Raw genomic sequence first — 26,012 nt, 5'->3', positions numbered from 1 at the left:
CACAATCTGATTTATACCACGGCTTGTGGTCTTGCCCTCGCCTGAAGTCCTTGTGGGAACAGGTTGGCAAACTAATCAAGTCTTTCTGTGACTACCAAGGCTCTATTGGCCCTATTGAAGCATTGTTTTATATTATTCAGGGGCGAGGGCTTTGGCGAAACTGGTGGCACATCTACCATCTTTATCTCATGGTATTATCATGATAACCAAGAGGCGCATACTGTTCAATTTGCTACAGCCTTCAGTACGCACTTGTGACCAGGTAATAGAGGGTCTCAAAAAACTGTTGCATTTAGAGCACTGGGATGCTAAGCATCACAAAGAGCATACATCTAGACGTTTCTTTAACAAATGGTGTAGGTTCCTGGAATCATGCTGTGTTTAGGTGAGGAAATCGGGCCATTGTGTCTCCATTTGTCTCCTGGTGGTATATCATGGAGAAGCAGAGAGGAGCATTGGGGTTGCTGAGATGCTAAAGTTCCCCATGGTATAAAGACATATAGGGAACAGATGGTGACCATACAGTATAAACACACCACAGACAGAAGGATGATAGCTCTCTGATATGGAAGTTTGAGACCAATGACAAAAATAACTATCTATACACACTAAAGTTACAGACAGTCTCATAGGAGATGGAAGAGGAGAGGAGAAGAGTTTTCAGAATTAGAAAATGAGGCACTGGTATTTGGTTTTAGATTTTAGTTGTTTTATCCAGTTATATAGCATATGACATTGATGATTGTAAGCTTGTCAATATGAAAGAGATATGTTTTCTTTATGAACCTTTGATTTTCAATAAACTATATTTCAAAAAAACATACTGCACAAGACGATCGGCAGAAAAATAAAAAAATATGGCGTTTTCAAAAATGCTTAATTATGTAAAACTGAAACAAACATAAAAAGGAGACATATTTGATATAGTCGGATCCGTAACAACCTGTTCTATAAAAATAGCACATGATCTAACCTGTCAGATGAACATGTAAAAAAGTAAAAGCTGTGCTAGAGCAGCCATTTTTTGGTTACCTTGCCTCACAAAAATCATATGTACCCCCAAAATAATATGAATAAAACTATCACCTTTTCTCATAGTTTCCAAAATGGGGTCTAGGGTGCATCAGGCGGGCTTCAAATGGGACATGGTGTCTAAAAACCAGTCCAGCAAAACTTGCCTTCCAAAAATCATACGGTGCTCTTACATCAGTTTACCACCACATGTAGGGTGTTTCTGTAAACTTCAGAATCTGTGTAATTGATATTGATCTTTGCTTGGCTGGTAGCCCTTGATGTGTTACAGAAAAAAAATGGATTAAAATGGAAAATCTGCCAAAAAAGTAAAATTTTGAAATTGAATCTCAATTTTTCTTTATCTTGTGGAATACCTAAAGGGTTAACATAGTTTGTATAATTAGTTTTGAATACCTTGAGGTGTGTAGTTTCTAAAATGGGGTCATTTATGAGATCTCAGGTGGCAGGTCCTGGAGTGTTGCAAGGAAACTTTCTTTCCATTTTCCATCATTATCAACAAACATTCTCCCAAATTTTTGATTATGTGTAAGTATTTCCCAATATTTCCAAATTACCTTTTTTATTAGTTTAGAATGTCAATCATATTTGGAAACATACACAAATTGTTTATTTTGCTTATCCCTGTTTTTAACCTGTCTGATGTCCTGTCTTGTTTTGTTTTTACCAACCTCTATTTCAATTTCAGTCACCTCTTTCTTACTCCTCTGTGTGAATTTATTAACCATCAATAAACCTTTTTTTTTATATTTTTTTTTTATTATCTGTGCTAAATATCCTTCTGGCCCGTGTTAACTGGCTCCTTAGAGATATTCAAAAAAGTGTCTCAGGGACATGCTGACTGGAATGAAGAAGCAGGTTATTTCGATAAGTGGTTTTTGTGAATAATGTGGTCTCAAATCCTCCCTCTACGCACTATAATTCCACATCCAAAAAATGAATAACGTTTTCATCATTGTAAATGTGATGGTGTTTATGACACTCGTTTAAATGGGTAACAAACTGTAGAAGGGAAAATTAATCACCCCTCCATAGCATTAACACATAGTCTATTCACAAAAAACACAGATCAAAATAACCTGCTTTTTCATTCCAGCCACCATGCCCCTCACATTTTACCCAGTTATGCTTTTGAAAATAATCTGTTTTAAAACTGGTGCAAACTTTTTTTCTTTACCAAATGTTCTACTATTTTTAGGGAGTATGCAAAGACAATTGCTGGATATGCGTTTGGATTTAGACAGCATATCGCAGTTGGAATCCCCTTATGAAGCACTATACAATGCCTCTTCTTGTCAATCTTTGGATAGTATATGTAGCGGGCACTCCTCTGACAGGGATTCCCTATGCCATGAAAATCCAAAAATGCGACATGTAAGTGAACTTGCACTTTAACTGTTGCGTTTATCCATTGTCATAGTACCAACTTTTTTATTGTTATTTGTTTTTATATATACAGAAGGAAAGGCCACCTCCACCTGCTAAACCTCCACCAGAAGATGAAGAAGAGTTACAGAGAAAATGGAGTGTAGGTGCTTTTCGGGAAGTATGTTTGTTTTATCTAAAGTTAATGGGGGTCATTTACTAAAAACGACGTGGGTACAGAGGTGACCAATTTTTTTTAAGAGTTTGAACCTACTAGAAGCAATGGTGCAAATACCCAAAGCAGAAACAGTCACAGAATATATAATTTTCCTTTATAGAATGCAATTAAAATACATGTATGGAAGTTTAAAAATTGGAGGCATCCACACAACAGTAGGGAAATAGATTTATGTGAGGCACAAACTCAATGCAGACATGTAAAACATAGTATAAAGTGCAAATGCTCGAAATATATAAGTTAAAGTCAAGGGATCAGATGTAGACACTTCCAAAAACGGATTGCAGTACAATGCAGTGCAAAAAGCCTCAATGGTGAATGCTGTGGTGCTATGCTATTGCCATATGCTTATCAATTCAGATAGTCTCTGAAAGTGAGTCCACATGGAAGAAAGTCAACGTTCCAAGTCGCTCGACAGGGACAAGCCCCCTTTCCCAAGGCTTGGCCCTAAGAATATTTTTACCTCTTGTGCGGACTCTTTCATAGTTCATTTTCTAATGTGTACCTTTACAGGCTAATCTTTTTCCAGAATGCTTAGGATCCAAATACATCCATGGCTACATTATGTACTGTATATGACCAGTATGACAGAGAACTCTTAAGGTGCTTAATTTTTATTTATTTTTTGTTTAAAAGGTCAATAGTAATATACACGTTAGTCGGGAGGAAGAGAATCCCTATGAGCTGCTACTGACTGCTGAGACCAAGAGGCCAGATCAGCAAGGTAATGGAGTTGAAGGAAGACCATACTCATTCATTCAAACATTTGTTCGATGTGGTTCTGAACACGCCAGTTTGTTTTGGGTTGTCTGCCTTTTATACACCTCCTCCAGTGTACTTCATCTTCTATAAAAATCTTATATGGACACGAACATTACTTTTGCATAATTTTGTATTTATTTTACTATAATAACAGCTGAACACATCTATTGTGATTCTGCTGTAGGCATGGAACCAACCTGCTTCCTGTAGCCTAGGATCTTCTCTGGGGCGATTGTCTTAAGTAGGGAATAATTTTTGCAGGATGAGATGATTTGATTTGCACTATTTTGGGGTGCATATACAGTTGCAAGAAAAAGTACGTGAGCCCTTTGGAATTATATGGATTTCTGCACAAATTGGTCATGAAATGTGATCTGATCTTCATCTAAGTCACAACAATAGACAATCACAGTCTGCTTAAACAAATAACACATGAAGAATTAAATGTTACCATGTTTTTATTGAACACACCATTTAAACATTCACAGTGCAGGTGGAAAAAGTATGTGAACCCCTAGACTAATGACATCTGCAAGAGCTAATTGGATTGAGGTGTCAGGCAACTGGAGTCCGATGAGATGAGATTGGAGGTGTTGGTTACAGCTGCCCTATAAAAAGCACACGCCAGTTCTGGGTTTGCTTTTCACAAGAAGCATTGCTTGATGTGAATGATGCCTCACGCAAAAGAGCTCTCAGAAGACCTACGATTAAGAATTTTTGACTTGCATAAAGCTAGAAAGTGCTATAATAGTATCTCCAAAAGCCTTGCTGTTCACCAGTCCAGACAAATTGTCTATAAATGGAGAAAGTTCAGCACTGCTGCTACTCTCCCTAGGAGTGGCCATCCTGTAAAGATGACTGCAAGAGCACAGCACAGACTGCTCAGTGAGGGGAAAAATAATCCTAGAGTGTTAGCATATGCCAGAGACTTTTGTAAGTCTTTAGCGAACATCCCTGTTAGCGAATCTGCGATAAGTAAAACACTAAACAAGAATGGATTTCATGGGAGGATACCACAGAGGAAGCCACTGCTGTCCAAAAAAAACATTGCTGCACGTTTGCAGTTTGCGCAAGAGCATCTGGATGTTCCACAGCAGTACTGGCAAAATATTCTGTGGACAGATGAATCCAAAGTTGAGTTGTTTGGAAGAAACACACAACACTATGTGTTTTAGAAAAAGAGGCACAGAACACCAACATCAAAATCTCATCCCAACTGTGAAGTATGGTGGTGGGGGCATCATGTTTGGGGCTGCTTTGCTGCGTTGGGGCCTGGACGGATTGCTATCATCAAAGGAAAAATTGAATTCCCAAGTTTATTAAGACATTTTGCAGGAGAACTTAAAGGGGTTGTCCGAGTTATGAAAAAAATAATATAGCACTGAAAATCTGATATATAACTGAGCTAAGCAAGTTTTATGCAAAAATATATATATATATTTTTCCTAATTTCCCTGGTTCTTTTCTGGCTCTTTGTTTACATGCAATAACAACAATCTCTGCCCCTCCCCCTGCTTTGCTAAGGGAGTGGATACAAGAGCTGCCCTGAGTGACATGTCTGCCTGCTTGTATGTGTAGGACTACATGCCCCATCTGTAAAATGACACTGCTAATACACACAGGATCTTCTCCCTACCTTCTTGTGTAATGCTCTCTCTAGTCTGTCAGATCCTGTGCCCAGAATTGTCCCTGCTGCAGAGCTGTGCAGCTGAAGGGATTAAGTATCCTTGCAAAGAGCAGACGGCAGTAAAGGGGGGGCGTGGCCAGCACAGTGACGTCTGGTTTACAGGCTTGTAAACGAACATTATCAGCACAGGGAGAGAAGCTGACATCACAGGTCATGTGACCCTCTGTGAAATCTGAGAAACCAAGCACTGGAGATAAAGTGAGTGAATTGGAAAGCTGTTACATTTGCTTAGTTAGGAACATAGAATAAAAAAATAACTCGGACAACCTCTTTAACCACTTCAGCCCCGCTAGCTGAAACCCCCTTCATGACCAGAGCACTTTTTACACTTCTGCACTACACTCCTTTCACCGTTTATCGCTCGGTCATGCAACTTACCACCCAAATGAATTTTACCTCCTTTTCTTCTCACTAATGGAGCTTTCATATGGTGGTATTTTATTGCTGCTGACATTTTTACTTTTTTTGTTATTAATCGAAATGTAACGATTTTTTTGCAAAAAAATGACATTTTTCACTTTCAGCTGTAAAATTTTGCAAAAAAAACGACATCCATATATAAATTTTTCGCTAAATTTATAGTTCTACATGTCTTTGATAAAAAAAAAAAATGTTTGGGCAAAAAAAAATAAAATGGTTTGGGTAAAAGTTATAGCGTTTACAAAGTATGGTACAAAAATGTGAATTTCCGCTTTTTGAAGCAGCTCTGACTTTCTGAGCACCTGTCATGATTCCTGAGGTTCTACAATGCCCAGACAGTAGAAAACCCCCACAAATGACCCCATTTCGGAAAGTAGACACCCTAAGGTATTCGCTGATGGGCATAGTGAGTTCATAGAACTTTTTATTTTTTGTCACAAGTTAGCGGAAAATGATGATGATTTTTTATTTTAATTTTTTTCTTACAAAGTCTCATATTCCACTAACTTGCGATAAAAAATTCTAGGAACTCGCCATGCCCCTCACGGAATACCTTGGGGTGTCTTCTTTCCAAAATGGGGTCACTTGTGGGGTAGTTATACTGCCCTGGCAATTTAGGGGCCCATATGTGTGAGAAGAACTTTGCAATCGAAATGTGTAAAAAATGACCGGTGAAATCCGGAAGGTGCACTTTGGAATATGCGCCCCTTTGCCCACCTTGGCAGCAAAAAAGTGTGACACATCTGGTATCGCCGTACTCAGGAGAACTTTTCCAATTTTGTTATACAAAGTTGGCATTTGACCAAGATATTTTTCTCACCCAGCATGGGTATATGTAAAATGACACCCCAAAACACATTGCCCAACTTCTCCTGAGTACGGCGATACCACATGTGTGACACTTTTTTGCAGCCAAGGTGGGCAAAGGGGCACATATTCCAAAGTGCACCTTTCGGATTTCGCAGGCCATTTTTTACACATTTTGATTGCAAGGTACTTCTTACACATTTGGGCCCCTAAATTGCCAGGGCAGTATAACTATGCCACAAGTGACCCCATTTTGGAAAGACGACACCCCAAGGTATTCCGTGAGGGGCATGGCGAGTTCCTAGAATTTTTTATTTTTTGTCGCAAGTTAGTGGAATATGATACTTTGTAAGGAAAAAAGAAAAAAAAAGAAAAATCATAATTTTCCGCTAACTTGTGACAAAAAATAAAAAATTCTAGGAACTCGCCGTGCCCCTCACGGAATACCTTGGGGTGTCTTCTTTCCCAAATGGGGTCACTTGTGGCGTAGTTATACTGCCCTGGCAATTTAGGGGCCCAAATGTGTAAGAAGTACCTTGCAATCAAAATGTGTAAAAAATGGCCTGTGAAATCCGAAAGGTGCTCTTTGGAATTTGTGCCCCTTTGCCCACCTTGGCTGCAAAAAAGTGTCACACATGTGGTATCGCCGTACTCAGGAGAAGTTGGGCAATGTGTTTTGGGGTGTCATTTTACATATACCCATGCTGGGTGAGAGAAATATCTTGGCAAAAGATAACTTTTCCCATTTTTTTTTATACAAAGTTGGCATTTGACCAAGATATTTTTCTCACCCAGCATGGGTATATGTAAAATGACACCCCAAAACACATTCCCCAACTTCTCCTGAGTACGGCGATACCAGATGTGTGACACTTTTTTGCAGCCTAGATGCGCAAAGGGGCCCAAATTCCTTTTAGGAGGGCATTTTTAGACATTTGGATCCCAGACTTCTTCTCACGCTTTCGGGCCCCTAAAAAGCCAGGGCAGTATAAATACCCCACATGTGACCCCACTTTGGAAAGAAGACACCCCAAGGTGATCACCCCCCTGTCACTGATCACCCCCCCTGTAAGGCTCCATTCAGACGTCCGCATGATTTTTACGGATCCATGGATACATGGATCGGATCCACAAAACACATGCGGACGTCTGAATGGAGCCTTACAGGGGGGTGATCAATGACAGGGGGGTGTTCAGGGAGTGTATATGGGTGATCACCCGCCTGTCATTGATCACCCCCTGTAAGGCTCCATTCAGACGTCCGCATGTGTTTTGTGGATCCGATCCATGTATCCGTGGATCCGTAAAAATCATACGGACGTCTGAACGGAGCCTGACAGGGGGGTGATCAATGACAGGGGGGTGATCAATGACAGAGGGGTGATCAGGGAGTTTATATGGGGTGATCATGGGTGATCATGGGTTTATAAGGGGTTATTAAGTGACGGGTGAGGGGGGGTGTAGTGTGGTGTTTGGTGCGACTGTACTGAGCTACCTGAGTCCTCTGGTGGTCGATCCTAACAAAAGGGACCACCAGAGGACCAGGTAGGAGGTATATTAGACGCTGTTATCAAAACAGCATCTAATATACCTGTTAGGGGTTAAAAAATGTGGATCTCCAGCCTGCCAGCGAGCGATCGCCGCTGGCAGGCTGGAGATCCACTCGCTTACCTTCCGTTCCTGTGAGTGCGCGCGCCTGTGTGCGCGCGTTCACAGGAAATCCCGGCCCACGCGAGATGACGCGTATATGCGTCGTCGTGCGCAGGGCTGCCGCCTCCGGACCGCACATCTGCGTTAGGCGGTCCGGAGGCGTTTAAAGGGAACCTGTCACCGGGATTTTGGGTATAAAGCTGAGGACATGGGTTGCTAGATGGCCGCTAGCACATCCGCAATACCCAGTCCCCATAGCTCTGTGTGCTGTTGTTGTGTAAAAAAAGCAATTTGATACATATGCAAATTAACCTGAGATGAGTCCTGTCCCTGACTCATCTCACGTACAGGACTCATCTCAGGTTAATTTGCATATGTATCAAATTGCTTTTTTTACACAACAACAGCACACAGAGCTATGGGGACTGGGTATTGCGGATGTGCTAGCGGCCGTCTAGCAACCCATGTCCTCAGCTCTATACCCAAAATCCCGGTGACAGGTTCCCTTTAAGGCCATCTGTCCACCAACTGAAGCTCAACAGAAGATGGGTGTTGCAACAGGACAACGACCAAAAGCTTAGAAGTAAATCAACAACAGAATGGCTTAAACAGAAGAAGATTCGCCTTCTTGAGTGGCTCAGTCGGAGTCCTGACCTCAACCCGATTGAGATGCTGTGGCATGACCTCAAGAAAGCGATTCACACCAGACATCCCAAGAATATTGCTGAACTGAAACCGTTCTGTAAAGAGGAATGGTGAAGAATTACTGCTGACCGTTGTGCACATCTGATCTGCAACTACAGGAAACGTTTGGTTGAAGTTATTGCTGCCAAAGGAGGTTCAACCAGTTATTAAATCCAATGGTTCACATACTTTTTCCAACTGCACTGTAAATGTTTACATGGTGTGTTCAATAAAAACATGGTAACATTTAATTCTTTGTGTGTCATTAGTTTAAGCAATACTGACAGTGCCCGTCACGACCTTTGTGGTCTGGCAAGCCGGTGGACGTGAGGCGCAAATCACAACTGGTTTTGACAAGTATGGGTTTATTGAGAAGTCTCTCAATAAACCTGTACTTGTCAAAACCGGTTGTGATTTGCGCCTCACGTCCACCAGCTTGCCAGACCACAAAGGTCGTGATGGGCACTGTCAGTATTTCTAGTAATTAACGAAGTGGGGACTTGGCCCTCGCCCCTTTGGTTCATTTGGACGCTGCAGCTCCAACCTGATACCTAGCTAATCCAGCGGACCTTCATCACGGTTGAACCCAATCGGTGCAACCTAAACAGGTGAGCAGCACATACTCATCTTAAATTGAAGAACGCGGTTTCATCTTTACCTATTTACCCTATGAGCGCCTTTCTCATCCTGTGGCTACATATTAGTTTAAGCAGACTGTGGTTGTCTATTGTTGTGGCTTAGATGAAGATCAGATCACATTTTCTGCCCAATTTGTGCGTAAATCCATATCAGTCCAAAGGGTTCACATACTTTTTCTTGCAACTGTAACGCTTTGATCACTTTCTTTTAAACTTTTTATGATGTAAGGTGAAAAAAAAAAAAAAGAAATGGCTTTTCTGACACCATTTTTATTTGACTATTTTTACAGTCTTCACCTGAGGGGTTTGGTCATGTGGTACTTTTTATAGAGCAGGTTGTTACCTATGCGGCAATTAGTAATTTTTTTATTTATTTTTTATACATTTGACATAAAAGATTTTTGGAAAAAAATAAAATAAAAAAAACATATTTTGGTGTCTCCATAGTCGGAGAGCCATATTTTTTTTATTTTTTTTGGCGATTGTGTTAGGTAGGGGCTCATTTTTTGTGGGATGAGGTGACTGTTAGATTGGTCCTATTTTGGTGGGTTTTTTATTTATTTTTCTCCCTGGCTGTGACGCTCTCTGCTGCGATTGGACAGCGCTACTTAGTTTATAATGTTTTGACCCATTAAAAAGGTTCCCTTTAAGAGGTTAGGATTGTCATTTGTATACTTAGTATAAACTGCCATCACTATTAGTAATTCTGCCCCTTTTATTTGTATATGTACACTATAATAAAGATTGTATGTTCACTAATCCAGTTTTTTACATTATTTGGATAGCACAGGCAAATCTCCTTATTTTACGGTTAATGGATCTCTAGTTAGTTCTTTTAGGTATGTTTATTAGTTCATCCAGGTCCTTAACCATAATGCAGTTTTACCTTTTTTTAACTTTATTTTTATTTATTTAAAAAATCATAACAAACCCCTTCTAAACCAAGCCTCTTTTCGCCTTAGGCTACTTTCACACTAGCGTTCGGGTTTCCGTTCGTGAGCTCCGTTTGAAGGAGCTCACGAGCGGACCCGAACGCAGCCGTCCAGCCCTGATGCAGTCTGAATGGAGGCGGATCCGCTCAGACTGCATCAGTCTGGTGGCGTTCAGCCTCCGCTCCGCTCGCCTCCGCACGGACAGGCGGACAGCTGAACGCTGCTTGCAGCGTTCGGGTGTCCGCCTGGCCGTTCGGAGGCGTGCGGATCCGTCCAGACTTTCAATGTAAGTCAATGGGGACGGATCCGTTTGAAGATGCCACAATGTGGCTCAATCTTCAAGCGGATCCGTCCCCCATTGACTTTACATTGAAAGTCTGGACGGATCCGTACTAGGCTATTTTCACACTTAGCTTTTTTTTGCTAAAATAATGCAGACGGATCCGTACTGAACGGAGCCTCCGTCTGCATTATTATGATCGGATCCGTTCAGAACGGATCCGATCGAACGCTAGCCGAACGCTAGTGTGAAAGTAGCCTAAAAGGGGTTTTCTCACTTGGAACAATGGTAGTTATGTTCAATATAACCCCATAATAAACAACTTACTAATATACTTCATGCTTCAAAATGGCCTCCTCTCCTAGATAATCCTAATCTTGTAGCCATTTAGAGCATGCCCGTTGTGGGGTTATAGCTACCACTGCAATCTAATAGCTGCGTCTGCTCATTGCGAAGTACAGAGCTGGCTTGTATGGTGGCCTGGATCACGGAAGCGAGCTCTTAAAGCTGCTCATGCTCGGCTCCCTTCTGTCCCGGACACCTCCTATGTACTGTGTTGAACAGCTCCCAATAATGTCAGAAGCCTGGGAGCTGTTAAACACAAGAAAAAGCAGCTCCAGGCATGGGGGTGAACCACTACATGTTCGGAATCTAGGCTGTCATCTGTGATAGATGACAGCTCTTCGGCCTGCTTTTGACTTAGTAATGTAGTGCGCCCCTTGCACTCTCAGCCAGGGGAGCGAGCACGGCACAGGCAAGCTGTGGGCGTGATTACAGCTCTCCCTGTACCATCAATCAAATGAAGTGTGATGGCCCCCCAGAATGATAAAGATAAAGATCCAGGCTGTGCTCAAATTGCAAGGTGAGGCAACCCCTCTAAGGCCCAGGCCGATTTTTGCACTCCATTTGGTAATAAGTCCATAAGGTAATGTCCAAGCCATTCTTTGATTGTTTTCTTGTGACACATTGTACTTTATGTTAGTGGTAAATTTGAGTCGCTATGCCTTACCCTTATTTTCTTACCCGTTTTCATTTTTCTTCCCTGTCTTCCTGAAGCCATAACTGTTGCATACAAATGTGGTGGAATTGGAAAATAAATATTAATTCCTCCACCGTTTACTGGTTTGTCCCTCGCCTGTTCTCCTCATTCTTTGGGTCAGTACGATTACAACGATACCACATATGGATAGGTTTTATATGTCTAATTACTGTAAAAATAAATTAATACTTGAAAAGAAAAATATTTATTTGTTTTTACATCACCTTATTTTGACCCCCATAACTTTTTTTTTTTTATAGTTATGTCTCCTGAGCTGTGTGGGGGCTAATTTTTTGCAGGACAAGCTGTAGTTTTTAGTGATAACATTTTGGATTGTGTTTGCTCACATTTTTTTAGGGTAAGAGAAGGAATGGAAAAAAATGGTGAATCTTCCATTTTGATACGTTTTTATGCCATTCGCCGTACTGGAAAACATATTTTTATATTTTAATATTACCTTCATTTTTGGTGATTGCCCATTCATTTTTTACTGAATTGCGTTATGGATTCCGTTACCATTGACCATAACGCAATTCCATGACAGAATGCATAACGGAATGCCTTTAGAGGCTATGGCCTGCATAACGGATCCGTCCGGTTTCCGTTATGCATTTTGTTATGCAAACCGTTTTGAGGTTTGAATATAATACCTATTACAGACTAAAACTCATATATCAGTTCTCCCCAAATCTCATCCTAATAATTAGATCTGGAAATCTTTTGCTTTATAACATTAAATAAGAAAGACCTGTTACTTACTGGAATGGGATTGTTTTGCACAGGTTTGCTGTACTTGCAAGCAGATGGTGTTAACGCTCAACCTCAGGTATGATTATTTACACCAATCTTCAGATGTTAAATGTCTTGATAGTATCTTATAAAAAATAATTGTCAATATGCAGTAACAATGCATCATTACTTTAATACTCTTAACTGTATTATTAACGCTAGGTTCGAGCACGACTGTCAACAATGTTACAACATCCACATTGCCCTGCAAACTGTCGCGGTTCTTCTGATTTGTCCAGTGGCCATTCTGAAGGAGAGTCACATGGCTATGAAAGGCTGAACAGTAAAAACTCACTATTAAATATATCTTCAAAACCTACCTCTGTTAAGATTTTTTCCATATTTGCTAAATGATAGAGATCAGGCTTGAACAATAGTAGTCACTGTTAAGCTGTTAACAGTATTTCTGCGGCTGACTGTGTCTTAGAAGGATTGGAATTGTAGTTGTAGATAATTTCTAGTCTTTGTCAGCCACATTCCATCTCTGTTGGGTGGCTCTCTTCTTGGTTTGTATTTTTTCTGTTATTAACTGTGTAATGTACCAAACTTGGTTTCTATAATTTTTGGGCTTTTTTAGAGAGTTTTCTCTTTTTTACCTCTTTTAGGTGGGCAACGGAGGAACAGTTCAGGGGGTTGGAGTTTAGCCTCAGGTGACAGTTCTGATTCCCACATGCTTCAGCACTTCTCTGGACTTCTACATGGTTCTTCTCCAGTTTGTGAAGTTCGAGATCCTCCAGTTCCTTGTGAACCTTCTTACACAGACAGTGGAAACAACGGTGCTGCCTCACACATGGAGTTGCCTCTTCGTCGCAGCTTGTCCAAATCTGATTCAGACCTGTTAACGTGTTCCCCCCCAGCAGCTGGTGATGGAGAAGACTGGAACCGCAGCGAGTCTTTCAGCAATTGTGCTGCTGGGAGCAGCAAGAAAAGACTAGAGAAGTCTCCTTCCTTCACATCTGAGTGGGATGAGGTCAGTCACTTAAATGAAATGTGAGTGGACAGTAAAGGGAAGGATGTTTAATTTAGCAAAATAGGGGTATTTTACTCTATTTCAAATTGTGATTTGGAAAGAAAATAATATTGCTTTCACTTGGATTTTATGGTCTATGCTTTGGTCTGAAATGAACAGTTTTGTTTTAAATGGGTAGGGGGTTTGTTTAGATTACTCTAACAATGCTGCTTTTCCAGCAGAACCACCAATTGGTCACATAATCTCTACCCAAACATTATGTAAGGACAGTTGGCTTGGTTCTGCTGGTATTTAAGGGCGTCTTCTTGTTTGTGAAATTTATTTTGTTGCATTGTCCTACTTGTGTTTTGGTGGTGGAGACTGTAACTTTATGTGAAAATACACTTGGGAAACCATCTTTCTTCTCTGCTGATGCCTGGGGATATGAGTGTAAACATATCCATAATGACCCTTGCTTGCTTTTAATATTTTGGAAAATTTTCTTTAACATAAATATTAATGCTACTTTAATGTATCAAAAATGATTTCTGTTACACTGTGTTTAGAATTTTTATTTGTGAAAAATTACAGAAACTGAGAGTTCACATTCTACATTATACATCTACTGTATGCAACTTGCCCAGACAAAATTGTCCTTAGTACCGGTAACAGCTAATCTGCCATGGAAAATGAAAGCAAAATGTTGATAGGTTGCAGTATAACATTTTCTCTGAGCCAATTGTTGCCACATGAGCAAAGCCAGCCATACACTCAGGAAAATAATCAGCTGAATCTGATGATAAGCTTAGGTGTGTATGTTGAGGGGGTGGACATGTTGGATTTCTATATATCTGATCCTTTGTTCCAGTGGGAGAGAAGCCACAACCAAAGAATTCTAGCATTGGTTTATCCCCCATTTATGTTTGCTCTGCTTAGTCAAAGAATGTTCATTGGCAAAGTGGAGTTGAGAAAGCAAATAAAATATACTGAGCTGTTTTTTTGTTTTCAAAAGCATTTTGTTCGTTTTCTACTGTAATATTGCATCATATTCAGAAGTCTTCGGAATCTTTGTAAAATTTTTTTTTCACTAATTGAAATTACTTTTCAAGTTTTCTCATAGGAATTCCCTCAGACGCTTGCTTACTGCAGCCCTAGCGTTGGTAGAACTTCTGCAGTTCTTTCGCCTTGACTATGCCATCATGGCATTGGTCACGTTTTCCAGATGTGTAATATGCCACATTGGGATGGGCTTGTTTTAAGTGAGCTGAAAATATGGATGGCAGCTAGCACTCAGGAATAACTTTATTTAGGGCACCTAGAAATTTTTAAATCCAGGTTGACTACTTTTTCTGTGTCCTAAATAAAAGTATTGGATTTTATTCCTGAACACTGGATGCCTTACTTTTTTGCAGCTAGGTTTGTACCTGAGAGCCAACCCTGTTTGTCCATGCAGTGAGAGGACTTTTTACCTCCATCCTACCACATATGGCACATCAGCAATGAAGAGGGATAGTTTTGGAGCTGCTGCACTTGCACTAAAGTCGCTTTGATGCATGCACAGTGCTCAGTCAATTCATTTCAATAGATACTATAACAATGCATTCATTGTAGATGTAAAAGAACTTGGCCATGACAGTACGTGTAGTTTTCAGCAAACCTGCAGTCCCACTCCTCTTTAGAAGGTAAAGAAGATTAATCGGGCAAGGAACCAGGAGGCAGGTGAACAAAAATCAAAAAGCTTGCACAGATGTTTGCTGTACAAACAGTAAGGACCCCAGAAAATCTCCTAAAACTTTGTAGCAATGCCAACATTTTAAACTATAATCCATCCCCATGTAAGTACTTGTTTACATCCTTTGCCTTTGTTCTAGTTTTTCTTTCTTAATTTTTTTTACAGATTGATAAGATAATGAACTCAATTGGGAAGGGCATAGAATTCTCTCAGGAGCTACAGGTCATGGCAGGTAACAATACAATAAAAGCATAATATATAAAAAAAAATCCTTTCTGCCGTCTTTGCCCATGTAATCTTTTTCCCCATACTGCATCCACAGGGTCTCGTATGCCTTGTCAGAGTGTAGCCCAGTGGTTGCAGTCTCTGGATCTTCCTCAGTATGAGAGTAAATTTGTGTTGAATGGTTTCGATGATGTCCGTTTTTTGGTGAGTTTATCTTTTGAAGTAGTATTGTTCATTTGACAATTCTGAAAGAGAAAGTTTAAAGGTTCCTTCCACTACCAGCAGTGGAAAGGACCATGCTTATTTTGGCCTTAAAGGGGTTATCCCATCTTAGACAATGGGGGCATATCGCTCGGATATGCCCCCATTGTCTCATAGATGTGGGTTCCACCTCTGGGACTCGTACCTATAAGGAGAACTGAGCAGAGAAAGTTGAGGAGGCTAGTTGTCATTAGAGTGGAACATTATCCAAATCCTATTTTCCATTCCGCCCCCATTACAGCATAGATATGGAACAAATTGACCCCTGACCTCTGTAGGGGGAGGAACAGAGAGAGGTTAAATTGCTCCCTCCCACCACCATAACTCGGTGTTTCCTGTCCCTGCAGTGGCCAGGGCAGAGAAAGTCCTCTCTCTGAACAGTCAAGAGAGGTGAAATGGAAATTCGAGTCTTTGTTATTTAGCAGTTTTTTTATTTTAACTGATAGTGTATTGAAGGTATACAGTTGCAAGAAAAAGTATGTGAACCCTTTGGAATGATATGAATTTCTACACAAATTGGTAATAAAATGTGATCTGGCCTTCATCCAAGTCACAACAATAGACAATCACAGTCTGCTTAAACTAATAACACACAAAGAATTAAATGTTACCATGTTTTTATTGAACACACCATGTAGACATTCACAGTGCAGGTGGAAAAAGTATGTGAACCCCTAGACTAATGACATCTCCAAGAGCTAATTGGAGTGAGGTGTCAGCCAACTGGAGTCCAATCAATGAGATGAGATTGGAGGTGTTGGTTACAGCTGCCCTGCCCTATAAAAAACACACACCAGTTCTGGGTTTGCTTTTCACAAGAAGCATTGCCTGATGTGAATTATTCCTAGTCCAGCACGGTTTAGTATATTCAAAACTACTTCCAGCAACTTATATAACCCATTGAAAATTATATACTTTAATTATATTCCTTAAAAAGTGAAATAAATACAAAAAGGACAATACTAACTGAGGGTCCACTCAGATGTATTGCCGCTTTGAGCACCGCAAAGCATACCAGGGGATGGAGGCGAAACTGTCCCTGTCGTCTCTACCTGGTCTTGCTCAGGCCAGGGACGACCCCTAATGGTGCGGACTCCCTGTCCTCGAACCTGGGCTGATCTAAACCTCACACATCCCTGACACGATGGTCCTGAGGGGATGGTGCTTGAAAGTGGGCAGATACAGAAAAAAACAAAAAAAACAACAATACCACATATAGCTACCCTAATGATATAGGGCCTATTGATGAACTGACTATACAGCCCTCGTGCTGCTGGTTATTACAGCCAACTAGGTACACAGTGCATCGTTATTTGTACATATAGACGTCATTAATACCCCAACGCGTTTCCCCCACTCTGTGGGATTATCAGGGGGTCAATACATTATAGATGCCGAATATCTATATGATATTAGGATATCCTATATTCTCAATACATTCATTGTGGATGTCGATATCTATATGATATTGTGATATCCTATGTTCAATAGATGTGCAAAAAGTTAATAGGGGGACCACTCATTGATAACAAGGGGAGAGATTACAATCAGACGGACTAGGTAAGGCACATGATAACATCGTTAGCCAATTTCGCTGGAGTCCCTTGCAGGTATCTGTGGAGGGAAGGTACAAATGGTATAGAACAAGATATGTCCAATGCATAGCCTCCACCAGTGTCCACAGTTAAAAGGTAGAACGCTGTCTTAGAACCAGCATAAAGAGTCCAGTTATTTCTTGAATGGCCTCAAGTAAAGTAAATTGCCTAGACTGTAGAGGGTAAAAATTCCTAGTCACCAGTCACACTAAAGATAGTAAAGACTAGACGAGTATAGATATCCCTACTTACAGTTAGTTGTCCGTCTTAGGGTTAAGTCACCCCTTCTCCTCCAAAGGCCCATACATGTTTGCGCCAGGTGCCCCCTTTAAATAGCTCATCACTCTCAAATTTCCCACCCAGAATCATCAAGACGTGACCGCGTCCACTTCCTGGTTCCATCACTTCCGATCTATGGATATGACTACTTCCGGCCGGTGGAACACAAAGCAGCGCTCATCGCCCCGGGGATGATGGTGGTGCCAACTCAAGAACTGAGAATCTTATGCATTTCGGGTCCCCCCCACTTGACACTCATTAATATGTGATGCCATGGGTGTGACATTCTTTTTCACAATGTCGTTCACGTGTTCGCAGATCCTTCTCCTGAGTTCTCTAACCGTTTTGCCTATATAGTCCTTAGGACAAGTACAGTGGCAAATGTAGATTGCCCCTTTACTTCTACAGTTGACAAAATCCCTGACCTGAAAAATCTGTTTGGTTACAGAGCACGTAATAGTCTTGGCAGTTGAAAGGTATTCACGTGCCTTGCATGAACCACATCTGTAGACACCTATGGGTTTTTGATCCAACCATGTCCCCTTCTTAGCCGGGGGTGTAAAGTGGCTATGGACAAGCATATCTTTTATACTCCTCCCTCTACGGTACGTCACTGAGGGGTGATCCGTAAGGATATCAGACAGGTCGGAATCTATCTGTAAAATGGGCCAGTATCTCTTCCCAGTATACCCTGACCCACAATTTCTTTCTTTCCCCTTCATGACCACACCCTTTTTTTTTAAATCACATTCCAAGAGCTATAACTTTTTTGTTTTTTCATCAATGTACTTGTATGAGGTCTTATTTTTTGCAGGACAAGTTATAGTTTTCAATGCACCATTTTGGGTACGTGTAATAATTGATTAAAGCCAGTTGTTTAGCTAAAAACCCCTTTGTTTACGTCAGTAAAAAGGCAAATCAGTGGTCACTAAGAGGTTAATGCACATTTCTACCACCAGCTCAGGGGGGTGGCAATGGGGAGCCCCTGTGCCCCCACTTATGCCAACCTTCTCCTGGGCTGGTGGGAGGATACCTATGTGTTCCCCGACCGACCGGTTTGGTGGGTTGATTACCCGACATATCTTAACAAATCCCTTGCTTGCCGGCAATTTCGTACTAATGGTGGGCTGTGGGAGAACTTGGCCTGTTGAATAGGTGCCTGGTCCATATGCTGCAAGCGGCCGCCTTTCCCCCACGTGGTATAAGCTGGCAGACGCGCAGATCTACTACTGCCCCAAGAATCTGGAGTCTGACGTGACATGTTGGGGTGTGGCGTAACGCGAGTCGGGCTATGGTACAGGCTGTGTCCCAATTGATCATGCAAATTCCAACTCCGTCGGAAAGTTAACTTGAGATCGTCTGATATAAGATCACGTATATCAGGGTCCGACCGGAGGATTCCCCAGTTGTTTTGTAATATATCACTTGCTTTTCGGTTGGCCTCATCATATGTCCCTATAATTCTCAGCTCGTTGTTTTGTTGTCCATCAGTGTTGGGGCATAATAATTGTATACGATTTAAATTTGGAGAGTGGTGGTAATCCTGTTTGATAATGTCTTGCGGATAACTCCGTTTAGTAAACAGAGTTCTCTAATCCTGGGCTGCATTTCTAAAGTGTCCGAGGTCTTAGCAATTATGCCGCACCCTCAAATATTGCCCCTTTGGGATTCCTTTTTTCCCTTACACCCATGACATCACCCTTGAGAGACCACCTCCATCCAGAACCGGAAACAGGAACTTTCGTGGGAGCTTTTGTTTCCTGTCCTATCGATAGGACATCTATGTAGAGAGCTAGGATCAGGCTGCAGGAGCCCCTGAGGTTATTGTGGTTACCTGGTGCGGCATAAGACTCCACTAGGAGTCGCCTGCTAAGTCTGGGGCCAATCCTTCTGGGTCCTAGATGTGTTCTGTCCGGTCCTGTGTTCCTGGGCAGTCCCAGCAGGTTATCGCAATTAACTGGTTGTATAGTTGCAGTTTCCTGTCCTGGATGGAGGTGGTCTCTCAAGGGTGCTGTCATGGTATCACGGAAAAACGATTACTGGTAAGTATAATCATTTATTTTAAGGCTGACGGATGTCCACTCTCATCTCAACAGATTTTTGGTAGACGTCTTTTTGCGCAACATATTTGTAACAATCTGTCCCCCACTATCCAAAGAAATAGACAGATCAAGGAATATGATGCATGTGGTATTGGTGTCAGAGTTGAAAAACAAACCCAATTGGTGGCTGTTTGTTGTCACAAAATCCATGAACAATACTTTGCTCCATTTCCATATTAGGAACACATCGTCTATGTACCTGATCCATAACGGATAATTGTCCATGGATTTGTTAAAGACCACTTCCATTTCCCACCAGCCCAGGTAGAGATTGGCATAAGTCGGGCGCAATGTTACCCCCCCCCCCCCCCTTTGTTGGAGGGTTTGATGACAATCGAGGTGTCTTGTTCAAGTACTTTTTTCTTATTTCAATATTTCTTTACTTATTCATGTCATATAGCAAATTATATAAATTCCTTTTTTCTTTTATAGCATATTAATTTTACATCCAATTTCTTTTTACCTCGATCCCTCCTTATTTCCCTGATTCTTTGTCCTCTCCCTGGAAGGAAGGATGAGGGGGATAAAAAAAAAAAAAGGAAAATTATATATATCGCTCTTCTCCTACTCCCCGCTCCCCCCAAAACATTTTATCCACTTCTGCCATGATCTAGCAAATCTATGTTTTTTTCTTGCTTGATACCAAATGGAATTCTTCTCGGATCAGCGAAGCTCTAGTCAAATTTTCCCATTATTTAACTGTAGGTCCCACGCTATTTCCCCAGTGTGCAATATTACATTTCCTTGCATAAAATATTAGTTCAGATATTACAACCCGATCTTGAGGGGTGTCTATTTTATCCATCATTCCCAGGACTCCAAGCAAATGGGAGTTTTAATCAGATCTTTTTTCTAAATTGTTTCTTTTACCTTCCCCCAGAATGTCCAAAGTATGTGAATATCAAGCCCCTTCTTCTCCACATTTTTTACAGCTAAATTTTTTATTTTTATAACATTTCATAAGAATCCTGGGGGAATAATAAAAGCGGTACAGTATATTAAATTGAGTGATTCTATAAGAAAAAGCACATTTTGCCATCTATGATTTAAAGTAGTAATGGCATTTTTTTTATGTCTTCTGGTATAACAGCCATCCATATATTTTAGAGGTCAGTTTCCTACCCACTAATAAATTGGAGATGTTTATCAATGGTCTTGGCAGGGCGACAATTTGAGTTCCTTTTCCTATGTCAGTTCGCAAAGCATGTTTAAATTGTAGGTAAAAAAAAATAACTCCCCCTTTCCATACTGACCTACCTTGATAATTCCGTATTTCCACCACACTTTTTGTTCTATTGATTTTAATTCCCCAAGGTGAACGTTGTCCCACAGCAAAGTGTCGAGATATATTCCCCTCTGAGGCCACAATTCTCTAGCAGTTTTCCAGACTTTGGTCCACAGCTCAAATAAGGGTATTTTACTTGATTTTTGTTGTGACAAGATATCCGCTTCCACTAATTGAAAAATGCTACAGTTTCCCAGATTTTCATTAATCCCTGCTATCATGATATTATATCTGTGACTTACTCCACATTATCATATTTATCTGCCCAGAAATAAAATACAATTCTATATATGGGACTGATAATCCGCCCTCTTTCTCATGAATATACAGTATTTATCCTCTTATTCTCGTTTTTTTTCCCTCTCCAAATCAAATCCGTTATTAACCTCCTCTGGACCGCCTAACGCACGGATGCGTCCTGGAGGCGGTCGATTCATTCCTCCCGGACGCATCCGTGCGTCATCTCGTGAGACGCGAGATTTCGGTCTGAGCAAAAGTTTGAGCACTATTTCGTCACCAGCCTGCCAGCCAATGATCGGTGCTGGCAGGTTGGTGATTTTTAAAATCTTCATTCAGAAGCCAGTTAACACATTATATTTGTAAATATAATGTGTTAAATGGCTTCCCTGCTCCTCTGCTGGTCCTTTTCGTCGGTTGGTCTCAGCAGAGGAGCAGGCATCACAGTGAGTAGCACCAAACACTACACCTTAGCCCCAGACCACCCCCCAGCACCCCAATTAACCTCTTGATCACCCCTTCTTGCCCCTGTCAATCACTAGTGAAAGGGAAAAAAGTGATCAGTGTAAACTGTCACTTTTTTTTCCCACTGGTATTGACTGTTAGGTTTTAGGGACCGTTTAGGCCCCTTGGTTAGGTAGTTCACCGATCGTTTAGCGCCCAGCCCACCGCGTATCGCTAATCAGCTTTTGTACTTTTATAGTATCTGTAAGTGATCAAAACTGATCACAGCCAGATCTATAATAGTATTAGTGTCACCTTAGTTCGCCCTCCACCCAAAACGCAGTGTTTGCCCGATCATGCCTGATCGGTCGCCCACACGTGCGTTCACCCACGCCCGCCCCGCCGCAGTGACAAAAAAATATATTTTTTGATCACTGCACAATCACTTTACAAGCGCTGCGGCGATAAAAAAAAAAAAATCAGTTTTGAATTTTTTTTTTTTATCAACCGCAGTGGCCTCCGGTACTTCGCTAGCCTCCCATTTGTAAGACAGGCTTGCTTTTTTCTTGGGTAGTTTTAGGGAATACCCCTAAATTTAGTAGCCCAAATGTCAAACAGGGGTATTCTTCTGAAGAGGCCTACAGGCTTCTGACCCAGTCGGATGAGGAATGGGAACCCTCATCTGATGAATCTAGAGTCAGAATATGAACCTATAGAAAGCAGTGGCAGTCTGACTCAAAGTTCGGACGAGGAGGTTGAGGTCCCTGATAGCACCAGGCGTACCCGGCCCTGTGTCGCTAGACCACAGGTTGTGCAGAAGGGCAGCAGAGTGGGGCTGGCGCTGTCGGATTACCTAATGAGGCATACACCAGCAGCGCAGCCCATCCTGGACCTAGTACCAGCACTGCCGTACAACATGGTGAAGTGGCACCAGAAGGGCAGTTGAAGCTGGTACGGTGGCACGTGCAGTAGTTACCCCGTTGCAGCCACCGCGCAGACAGGCCCGTAGAGCCCCTAGAATCCTTGAGGTGTTGGCAAACCCTGATTGGCAGTCCCCAACTTCAGCCGCACCTGTAGTTCCCCCTTTCACCGCCCAGTCTGGAGTTTGGGTTGAGACAGCTCAGATCGGTTCGGCCCTGGGATTTTTTGAGCTGTTCTTGACTGCGGAACTCTTGGACTTGTTGTGGCAGAAACAAATCGGTATGCCACTCAATTTATATCCGCCAACCTGGGAAGCTTTTATGCCCAGCCTTTCCGGTGAAAACCAGTCCAAGTTTCCGAAATTAAAATTTTTCTGGGCCTTCTCCTCAACATGGGTCTAACCAAACAGCATGAATTGCAGGCATATTGGTCCACAAACCCAATTCATCACATGCCCTTGTTCTCTGCTGCTATGTCCAGGACACGATTTGAGACCATCCTGCGTTTCCTGCACTTTAGCGACAACACCACCTCCCGTCCCAGAGGCCACCTAGCTTTTGACCGGCTCCACAAAATTCGGCCCCTCATAGACCACTTCAACCAGAAATTTGCAGATTTGTATACCCCAGAGCAAAAAATCTGCGTAGACGAGTCCCTAATACATTTTACCGGGCGCCTTTGCTTCAAACAATACATCCCAAGCAAGCGCGCCCGGTATAGGGTCAAATTGTATTAGCTCTGTGAAAGGGCCACAGGCTATACCCACAAATTTCGGATCTATGAGGGAAAAGATCAGACCCTGGAGCCGGTCGGTTGCCCTGACTACCTGGGGAGCAGTGGGAAGACAGTCTGGGACTTGGTGTCACCCTTATTTGGCAAGGGGTACCATCTTTATTCTACACAAGTGTGGCCCTCTTTAGGCATTTGTTCCTAGAACAGAACTGCTGCTGTTCGCGCGGGCTTTCCCCAACGACTCGTTACCACCCGTCTTGCAAGGGGGGAGAGGGCTGCCTTGTGTAATGAAGAACTGCTCGTGGTGAAATGGAGAGACAAGCGTGACGTTTACATGCACTCCTCCATTCACGCAGACATGACAATCTAAATTGAGCGAGCAACCAGTGTCATTGAAAAGCCCCTCTCAGTCCACGACTATAACCTTCACATGGGATGGGTGGACTTCAATGACCAGATGTTGGCTCCGTATTTAGTTTCCCGACGCACCAGACGCTGATATAAGAAGGTGTCTGTATATTTGATTCAATTGGCTGCATATAATAGTTTTGTTCTCTACAGTACAGTATCCAGTAGGTACCGTGGCCCCATCCACCAGTGTAGTTAGCCGTCTACACGAGCGACATTTCTCCAATGTCGTTGCTGGTACCTCCACCCAACCGCCACCCCGAAAAATATGTCGTGTAGCAGGAGTGGAATAAGGCGTGACACCCGCTATTTCTGTCCTGACTGCCCTGACCACCCTGCCCTATGCTTAGGGGAGTGTTTCCGGAAGTACCACACACAGGTACACTTAGCATAGGGATCACATCTCACAGGACAGGTACACAGGGCTATTAGGGCCCATTCACTCACAGCTGCTGCAAACCTCTCCTTTCACCTGGGACAAAGTGCATAATGCACTTCGCCACATCTTTGCGCTTTGCACATTGTACCATGGGGAAGGAGAGGTTTGTCCTATAAAGGTAAAAAAAAAAAAACACCAGTAAGCAAAAAAGTTAACGTTCAGTTCCAAAAGTTAAATAAAGTTTATATGTTCTGTTCAAAGGTTATTATAAAGTTAATAAAATTTATTGCGTTGCGGCCTGGTTTTTTCTATTTTTACCTTACAGGTGGACCAACCTATCGACTAGCTGCAGCACTGATGTGCATTCTGACAGAAGCATTGCGCTGCTGTCAGATTACAGAAGTCGGTGTATGCGGCGCTGCAAGATGAGATTTCTCCTCAGTAAAAGATACGTTTGCCGAGGCATATGAGCTGAGGAGGCGGCGGTGTTCATATGCTTTGGCAAACACTTTGTATATATATATATATAAAAAAATATAAAAAAATCCCGGCAATGATTTATTCATCCACATCGATTGATGTGAATGGAGAAATCGGGTTTGCCAGGACATACGAGCTAAGTGGGTATGGATGTTGGGCGGAGCTCCTATGTCCTGGCAGGCACCTTTCCCCTCATTTATTTTTTTTGGGCAGAGATTTTTTCATCCACATTGATCGATGTGAATGAAGAAATCTGTGCCGTTCATTTTTTTCTTTCAGCCCAGAGGCTGAACGGAAAAAAAAATCTCATTACCTGTATGCTCAATTTAAGGAGAATAGCAGAAACTCCTAATGCTGGCCATACATGTAATGATTGCGGAGACCCTCAAATGCCAGGGCAGTACAAACACCCCACAAATGACCCCATTTTGGAATGTCATTTTACATATACCCATGCTGGGTGAGATAAATATCTTGGTCAAATGCCAACTTTGTATTAAAAAAATGGTAAAAATTGTCTATTGCCGAGATATTTTTCTCACACAGCATGGGTATATGTAAAAAGACAACCCAAAACACATTGCCCTACTTCTGAGTACGGCGATACCAAATGTGTGACACTTTTTTGCCGCCTAGGTGGGCAATGGTGCCCACATTCCAAAGAGCACCTTTTGGATTTCACAGGCCATTTTTTACATATTTTGATTGCAAACTACTTTGCACGCATTTGGGCCCCTAAAATGCCAGGGCAGTATAACTACCCCACAAGTGACCCAATTTTGGAAAGACCCCCAAAGGTATTTCATGATGGACATAGTGAGTTCATTGAAGTTTTTATTTTTTGTCACAAGTTAGTGGAATATGAGCCTTTGTAAGGAAAAAAATAAATAAAAAAATCATCATTTTCCGCTAACTTGTGACAAAAAATACAAAGTTCTATGAACTCACTATGCCCATCAGCGAATACCTTAGGTTGTCTACTTTCCGAAATGGGGTTATTTGTGGGGTTTTTATACTGTCTGGGCATTGTATAACCTTAGGAAACATGACAGGTGCTCAGAATGTCAGCGCTGCTTCAAAAAGCGGAAATTCACATTTTTGTACCATAGTTTGTAAATGCTATAACTTTTACCCAAACCAGTTTTATTTTTTTACCCAAACATTTTTTTTTATCAAAGACATGTAGAACAATATATTTAGCGAAATTTTTTTATATGGATGTCGTTTTTTGTGAAAAATTTCATTTTTGGGCAAAAATTTATTAAAATTTCGATTAATAACAAAAAAAGTTAAAATGTGAGCAGCAATGAAATACCTACCAAATGAAAGCTCTATTAGTGAGAAGAAAAGGATGTAAAATTCATTTGGGTGGTAAGTTGCATGACCGAGCAATAAACAGTGAAAATAGTGTAGTGCAGAAGTGTAAAAAGTGGCCTGGTCATTAAGGGGGTTTCAGCTAGCGGGGCTGAAGTGCTTAAAATGACTATTCTTTTAAATATGCTTTTGGGAATTATTACCAATGTATTCCAGAAAATATAATTCAAGGATGGTAAAATGCTCATTTTCACCAGCGAAATGCGCCCTGCCATCGGGATAGGAGTTTCTTTTTTTCCAAACTTCTATTTTCTTATGAATCTCCTGTATTTTAGGGAGCACATTC

The 26,012-nt window shown here is 41.6% G+C and overlaps 1 protein-coding gene across 5 annotated transcripts in view; it reads left to right on the top strand.

The window, feature by feature from the left end:
• Window positions 1-26,012, top strand: part of ANKS1A (ankyrin repeat and sterile alpha motif domain containing 1A) — a 731,235-nt gene that overhangs the window by 185,019 nt on the left and 520,204 nt on the right. For 4 of the 5 annotated variants that reach the window (XR_006388413.1, XM_044288191.1, XM_044288188.1 and 1 more), the window contains 8 exons: window positions 2,231-2,406; window positions 2,492-2,578; window positions 3,272-3,359; window positions 12,317-12,360; window positions 12,486-12,606; window positions 12,929-13,293; window positions 15,170-15,236; window positions 15,327-15,433. Coding sequence is in view for 4 of the 5 variants with exons in the window: in XM_044288191.1 (XP_044144126.1) it covers window positions 2,231-2,406; window positions 2,492-2,578; window positions 3,272-3,359; window positions 12,317-12,360; window positions 12,486-12,606; window positions 12,929-13,293; window positions 15,170-15,236; window positions 15,327-15,433 (1,055 nt within the window). In the remaining variant the exon portion in view is untranslated. The remainder of the gene's footprint in view (window positions 1-2,230; window positions 2,407-2,491; window positions 2,579-3,271; window positions 3,360-12,316; window positions 12,361-12,485; window positions 12,607-12,928; window positions 13,294-15,169; window positions 15,237-15,326; window positions 15,434-26,012) is intronic. The other variant, XM_044288189.1, reaches the window with a different exon arrangement.

Source organism: Bufo gargarizans, chromosome 3 (genome assembly GCF_014858855.1).
Source record: "Bufo gargarizans isolate SCDJY-AF-19 chromosome 3, ASM1485885v1, whole genome shotgun sequence".
NCBI classification, from domain to species: Eukaryota; Metazoa; Chordata; class Amphibia; order Anura; family Bufonidae; genus Bufo; species Bufo gargarizans.
This window is presented reverse-complemented; position numbering and strand designations above follow the sequence as displayed.